The following is a 7,551-nucleotide window of genomic DNA, read 5'->3' on the forward strand; positions in this document are numbered from 1 at the left end:
TGAAGTTCTTGTACTTTATGTTCTCATAGAAGATAACTAGTACTTTGCTCTCATTTCTAACTTCTTTCTTGTTTTATGCAGGAATACGCTGCAGCACAGGAAAATGGTGGTGGTGATCTGCAATCTGACTTGTCAGAGTTAGATCTATATCTTAGTGAGAAACATCCTTGTCAACGAAATCCATCATTCGACATCCTAATGTATTGGAAAGGCCAGGAGCAACGATTTCCAGTTCTTTCAAGAATGGCTGGGGACATCTTGTCAATTCCTATTTCAACCGTCGCTTCAGAATCTGCATTTAGTATTGGCGGAAGGGTAATTGATCGATTTCGGAGTTCCTTATTACCTGAAAATGCTGAGGCGGTGATAACAACTCGTGATTGGGACCTTGGAGTTGGTAAGTGCCTATATTGCATTTAATTGAATATCTAAATTTCATATTTAACTTCGATGGTTTTTATCCATGTAGGAAAAGAAGATTTGGATGAGGAAAATGGGCTTATTGGAGAAGATGTATTAGGATTTGAACTTGGTGTATTGGAGGATGAGGCATTGGAGGATGGCGAAGTAAGTTCTTATGCGTCTAATTAGTATGCGTAGTTGCATACTTCTTCAATATAAAGCGGGGTAAATATGCAAATTCTGACTTGTTTCTTTTCTTTTGATTGATTTATTTTTGCTTGGAATTACAGATTCATAATAATGATTAGTTGGAGCAACTCAAAGATAGACATGGAAAATGAGAATGTTTTTTGGACAAATTGTTTTTTGGACAGACAGTTATCACAGTGTCTCCAAATTTTGTATAGAAAAGAGATTGGAGATGTTTTTTTGGACAATTATCAGTTTTTGGTTTAACCACACTATATATTTTGTGCAGGATCTATGGTATGGTAAAATGGTATTACTAGTTACTACGGTATCGATTCTCAAAGGATATTTTTCTTTGTTGAACTGTGTAATTGTAACTGTGACTGACTGACTGTGTAACTGGTATAATGGTATTAGTATTACTATTAAACAGTTGTTACTTGTTAAGATTTTCAATTTTATCATTTTGTTTCACTAGATTTTTAAATTTTGATAGTGTCACTAGTGAATCTGTTGTTGATTGAAAATTTGAAATGAATCTAAATATGAAATGAGTTATGTGAATGTTATGTTAGGTTGCAGTAGTCTTGCCCAGAAAACAGTGAATACTCTGTCGGACAATTCAGATCTGACATACGGGCGGGCTAACCCGTGAGCCCGCAAGTTCATCCCGTTACGGGTACGGGTTGAAGAAATGCTAACCCGCGAAGAATTTCCACCCGCGGGTTTCGACCCGTATTAACCCGAACCCATAGAACCCGTAACGGGCCAGCCCCGACCCGCCCGGTTGCCAGCTCTATTACCAATCCTGTTTTGTTGAGATAATATCTTTCCAAACAATGTCCGACCAAATCTCCTTTTATTAATAGGCCCCAAATAACTCACCTAGGCCCTAAACCAGCCGGGCTCATTATTTTTTGGGAAGATAACAACATGCTATCTTAAATCCAATTTTTAACTTGGAACGATTTTTTTTTTAATCTTAAATGAACAAGAGTGATAATTTAAACTTTCTTTAATCTTAAATAAACAAGAATGATAATTTAAACTATTGCTTTCTCGTATTCGAAATCTGAATCAAGCCCTTAAAAAAATCAAATCGAACGAGAACCAGTCTGTAATAATTCTTTTTAATTTTGGTACTGAAGTTCTTTTTAATTTTGGTACTGAAGGGTAAAAAGAACACACGGAAACCCCACCGCAGTGCGTTACAATTCCCAATTCCTTTCTCTCTCCCTCTCTTCGAGTCTTCCTCCTTGTTTATGTCGAAATCTTAAACCCTAGCCCTATTTTTTCACTATATCACTCACTATCTCCTTGTCTGTTTCCATCACTGTAATCTCATGGATTTCAGATTTCGACCTGAAAATAGAAATGCTTCGTCTCCATATTTCTTTCCTCCCAATTCCCATAACAATAATTATTTCACTGAACAAGCAATGCGTGGTATGAATCACTAAATCAAAACAAAGCCTTGATTTCATTTGATTTTCTGGATACTCTGTTTTTGGTAGTAATTTTATTGTTCTTGTGTTTGTTTTTCAGCTGGTTATTTCAACAACGGTATCGTAAGAACAGATTTCTTTGGCAATTCAGATCCTGTTAGAGAAGCTATTCAAAGAGAAATTGAAAAAGAAAGAATTCGTGAAGAGATAATTGCAGCTGAACTTATCCGTAAACGTGCATTAGAAGCTGAAGTTAGAAGAGAAATGGCTATGGAGAGAGATTTAGGGTTTCCATTACTTTCTAATTCTTTGCATTTTCAGCGTAATAATCATAATCTTAATAATCAAGTCATTGATACTTCTTCTAGGTTATTTTCTATCCCATTACGACCTGAAGTTGGAAGCTTTGACAGGTTACCGTTTCAGCGACATCCTGAAGCGGTTAAAATCACTGAGGTTGGCAAGAGGAATTAGTTTGATATTTACATTTAAACTACGCAGTTTATCTTTATCTTTTAACTTCTAGTTTTTATTGATCGAAAAAAATTGTCTTTTTTTTTTTTTTACTTCATTATTATTCTGATTTTGATTTAACTAACTCTGATGCGTGTTGAAATGATTATGATGATTAGGATTTTCCTATTTTGAGGATTCTAGAAAGCTAGAGCCAATCAGAAAAGCCAAAAAAAGATTATAGAAAGCTACACTGTTTTTACCTGAAGTAGTAAAAATCCAAACTAGAATTTTATGAAATTTGATTTAAAATGTTTCCACATAGGGTAATGCAGTCAAGTGAGAAAGTCTGATCAAAATATGATGGTTTATAGAGTGTTTTTTTTTTTCGTTTTTGTTTTGTTCTAACTGCGCCTCTCTTTTCAAGATCAACCTCTATGTTCTCATTTTGAAAATATCTTTGCCAGGAAGAATTGTCATGTTTCGAATGTCTAACCAAGCATTCTATAAGAATTAGGGATTGTTCTTAATAAACAAAATTAAAGAATTAGGGATTGTTCGAAAGGTTTGAATCATTTTCATCAATTGCAGCATTCTAATAGATTAATTTGAGTCTCATCTCACCCCCTTGCATATTGGACAAATACACTTACATGGTATTCAGCTGACGGTTTGCATACCATGTAACTGCAGAGGGAGAGGAAGAGGGCTACAATAAATTGAAGAAGTTAAATCTCAGATAGACTGATTTGCATAGATAAAAGACATCTTTGCTCCTTAATTCTGTCAGGATATAGTTTCGTTCAGATTGGATTCCGTTGAATCAGTAGTTCATTTTGTTTTTGCTGAAGAAGTTACTCTAGCAGTAATGCTCACAAAGGAGAATACAGACTGTAGGATACCACTATTTTACACATTTTGCTAGACAAATAAGGGATGTGATAAACTTCATGCCACTTTGGGTTTGCAGTGTCATAAAATCATGTTGGCCAGCTGCATATCAGGGGGTGACATTTGGTTTATTGGAACCTAAAATTGTGTTGCAAATTTGTACGGGTAGAATTGTTTAGTTGTGGATTTCATCCAGGGTGGGTAGTTGATGACCAGGAACTACAATTTAGCTTTCCACTGATAGATCTTAGGTACACAGTAAATTTTCACTTCATAAATAAAATGGTGTAGGTTTGTCCATAAGAGTTACGCTAGATGCACCTGCAGCTGCCTTCGCAAGAACTGCGATTAAGCTTTCCATCGATAAATCTTTGGTACACAGTAAACTTTTATTTCATGAATAAAATGGTGTAGGTTTGTCCATAAGAGTTATGCTAGATGCACTTGTAGCTGCCTTCTGCAATACCCATTGTGGCTCTAAATGAGTATCCTCAGGTACCCATCCTGTTCAATCAACTGTGTAACAAAGAACAAAAACATGTTCATTCTTTTCCTGATATTTCTTAAGAAATGTGTTTGACCTCTTTTTGTTTGAGTTTTGTTTGTCCATACCTTTACCAGAAATAATTTTTATTTACTTTATCCCTGATTATGTATTGGCAATGGCTAATAAGCAAGGCCATCAATCTTGCTAATAAATACAACATTATGGTAAGCTGCGTGATGATCAGTTGGCTAGGAAGCGTTCAGTATTGTTGTTAAATTTCAAGCATGCTCATCTCTGAATTATGTTGCTGGAAACCTACGATTTGGGTGTTTTTTCCCCTTGGTTTGTCTATTAAGTACGGTTTCAGTCACAAAGTACAACTAATTCCATAGAAGAAAGTTTCTTTTTAAAATTGCTTTACTCTTGCTATTTCGTCTGAAAGTACTCAATGTGATTTCCCCTATAAGTAAGGCCAGGTAAATATGACGTTTTAGTTAAAACAAATGGCGTTGTTGACACAGAAAAAGTTGTAATGACTATTACCATTCATCAGATATCAGTTATTCCATGAAGAATCACTGATAAGGCTGTCCATGACTATTCCATTGCAGCTTAAGCCGGCAATCCCTAGCATTACTGGGATCAAGAGAAAAATAACCGCGATTGGAGTTAATGGGTTTGCTTTAGGTAGTTCAAAGAAGAAACCTCAAAAGGAATGGAGCTGCGCTCTCTGTAAGGTAAGTGCCACAAGTGAGAAGGGTCTGGACGCCCACCTACAAGGTAGAAAACACAAGGCCAAAGAACTAGGACTGATGAGAGCAAAAGGAGCAATCAGTTTGGAGATTGAAGGTTCTGGTGTATCGAAGAACAGTGATGAACCAGACCTTGCAAATGCCAGTAGCAGTTCAATACTAGGTCACGAGGGGAAAATGGTTCCAGCGAAGAAGATGAATGACATAGAATCAGTGCAGAAAGACGAGGCTGCAAATGAGCATAAGCAGAATGACCAACTCCAAGGTGAGAAAGATGAAGACGACGAGGCCGAACTGAATATGAAGGGAGTGGAGAACAAGGATATTGAGAACTCCATTATATTTCCAGAGAAGCCAGAAGGATCAAACATCAATAGTAGGTGTAATCCAATTGGCGGTAAAATGCACATAGAGAGCTCCATGACATTGCCAGAGAAGCCAGAGGGGTCAAAGGTTAATAGCAGGTGTAATCCAGTTGGTGGGAAAATGCCAGCGAAAGCTATGAAGTCAGAGAACAATGGGGAAGCAACACCGCTGAAAAATCAGAATCTTGAAGATGTAAAGAAAAAATTTAAATTCTGGTGCGAGCATTGTCAAATAGGGTGCCGGAATGCAATTAATATGGCTGATCATGAAAACGGAAAAAAACACATGGCTCATATTCAGACATTAAAGCAAGATAGTGAGGATGTGAAACTGGACGTTGGGAAAAATGTGAAGGCAGTGGTGCAGAAAAAGCAAAAGACAGAAGATTTCAAGAAAAAGTTCAAATATTGGTGTGAACAATGCCAGGTAGGGTGCAAAAGTGAGAAAACGTTGGTCAATCATGAGAAGGGCAAAAAACACATGGCTCGACTGCGGGTTGCAAAGCAAGATGTTGACGCTGTTCAAGCCTCTGAGGCTAATATTGGCAAAGCAGAAGCAGTTGAAGTTGTAAATCAGGAGGCAACAGAAAACGTTTATGGGAAAGAGGACACTCCAGCCACCACCACAACCATCGCCGCGATTACTGATGCTACTGTTGAAATGCCAAATGAGAAAGTGATGAACAATATTGATGGGGAAGTTGACAAAAAAAGAGAGGCTTTAACGACCACCACAACCATCACCGCCATAACTGCTACTACTAGTGAAATGCCAGAAGAGGGGGTAATGGAAAACGTTGGTGGGGATGTAAATGAACAAGAGGCTTTAGCCGATGCCACAACCATGATACCTGTTACTGATGCTACTGGTGAAACGTCAAATGAGGAACTGAAGGAAAGAGTTGGTGAGGAAGTAAAGGAACAAGAGGTTCTTGATGACATCAGAACAATGCCCGTCATTGCTGATGCAACTTGTGAAATGTCAAATGAGGAATTGATGGAAATTGTCGGAGGGAAAGTACATAACCAGGAGGCTTTAACCGCCGGTACCACCACCACCACCATTACTGATGCTAGTTTTGAAGTGGCAAATGATGAAGGGATGGACTTTCTTCTTCTGGAAGTAAATGGAGAAGGGGAAATTTTGAATTGAATGCAAGCGCAGAAGACATGACAGAAACCGAGGGGAAGTGAGTTTAAAGTGAGACCGAAAGTGATTGAGATGAAATTATAGGGGTTAATGACTGACAAACACATGGGGTGGCTGCACCAACGGAAATTGTAGTTATTAATCAGAGGAAATGGATATTGTGAGGTAAAATGTTGTATATTATGTACTGCATGTGACAATTTCTATTTGAAGTGTGTTCCCTTGTTTCTCTTGGCTCGGACATTACATTGCAGAATGATTTTAATGTATATAATCTGATGCAATGAGACTAGTCTTCTGGAGAACCTAATTCTGTAGAAAGGAGGGTTATTGTATCGCCACGAGAGATCTATTTATGGGCAACTGTTTCTCCTTTCTTTTGTTTTTCTGTTGGAAACACTTGAAGACCATTGGTATCCAGTAGGTGAAGTTCTTTGTTTTACAGTTTCTTAGTGCAAATATATTTTGTTCCTGGTAGATGGAATCCCTCGAAAAGATGTAAATATCAGTGGGAGACAAATTTAGTCAAGAAAAACACTTGATAGAAATTTCAACTTAAAATGAGTATGGCCTGCTTAATAAGCAGTATGGCCTCCTTAAAATGAGTATGGCCTGATCATGAAAATCTGCTGCTAAAACTCCAGGTACAAGTTTAAATCACTTAGAATTATCTCCCGACCAAATTGAAAGCTTGGAACCATTGCTGATTCCATCATCTGATTTTGGAATCATTGGATGGTTTAAGTTATTATCTTGTAATCATTGTTGATTTTGATAGAGATTGGTTCAAATGTGCCCCAGTTTTACTTTCTAGGCAAGTACGCGACAATTCAGATCCAGATAAAAACGGAGTCAAGTAATTGCTTAACTTAACTATCAATAATCAGGATTCAAAAACTCAGTTCAACATACTTTCTTTTATCTTATACCGGTGAAAACACATTTGGGATGTACATGTTTGAATTGGATTTCGGCCTATGACTACAGGATAAAAAATTCAAAACTACCAATTTACCCTCTATTAAATATTAATACTACTAATTTGTCCCCAGCAAATCCTAATCATAAAATTAAAAACTAAAATTAAAATTAAAATCATAAAACTAAAATTATAAAATTAAAAACTAAAATCAAAATCAAAATCAAAATCAAATTCATTTCCATCTCCACTTCAACTGATTCTTCTTCTTTTCTTCTCAACCCAATCCTATAAACTAGGTTTTAGTAACATAAAATCGCTCAAAAATTGAAAATTTTGAAATCAAATTTTTCCTGGTTTATCAGAATCGGTTAACGTTAATGTATATGTGATCCAATTGCACTTAGAAACGGTTTATGTTCATGCCCATAAAGACCGATTGTCCTTGATATGTTTTCTGGTTCGGGAAATTTGAACCAGAATCAGATTACATTAGCA

At 36.7% G+C, this 7,551-nt stretch overlaps 1 protein-coding gene across 1 annotated transcript; it reads left to right on the top strand.

Annotated features, from left to right (window-relative positions):
- The first annotated feature begins 1,634 nt into the window (after positions 1-1,634).
- On the top strand, positions 1,635-6,497 carry LOC113344016. Its single transcript, XM_026588087.1, has 3 exons — positions 1,635-2,037; positions 2,137-2,492; positions 4,479-6,497. The coding sequence occupies exons 1-3, from the start codon at positions 1,935-1,937 to the stop codon at positions 6,135-6,137; spliced, it is 2,118 nt and encodes a 705-aa protein (XP_026443872.1). The 5' UTR covers positions 1,635-1,934; the 3' UTR covers positions 6,138-6,497.
- The last annotated feature ends 1,054 nt before the right edge of the window (positions 6,498-7,551 follow it).

Source organism: Papaver somniferum, unplaced genomic scaffold, assembly GCF_003573695.1.
Source record: "Papaver somniferum cultivar HN1 unplaced genomic scaffold, ASM357369v1 unplaced-scaffold_70, whole genome shotgun sequence".
NCBI lineage: Eukaryota > Viridiplantae > Streptophyta > Magnoliopsida > Ranunculales > Papaveraceae > Papaver > Papaver somniferum.

Excerpts from the sequence above, each read along its gene's own strand:
- LOC113344016 (XM_026588087.1), top strand. The coding sequence starts at position 1,935 with ATGGATTTCAGATTTCGACCTGAAAATAGAAATGCTTCGTCTCCATAT. Across the intron at positions 2,038-2,136 it reads CACTGAACAAGCAATGCGTG|CTGGTTATTTCAACAACGGT; the intron begins GTATGAATCACT and ends TTTGTTTTTCAG. Across the intron at positions 2,493-4,478 it reads AAGCGGTTAAAATCACTGAG|CTTAAGCCGGCAATCCCTAG; the intron begins GTTGGCAAGAGG and ends ATTCCATTGCAG.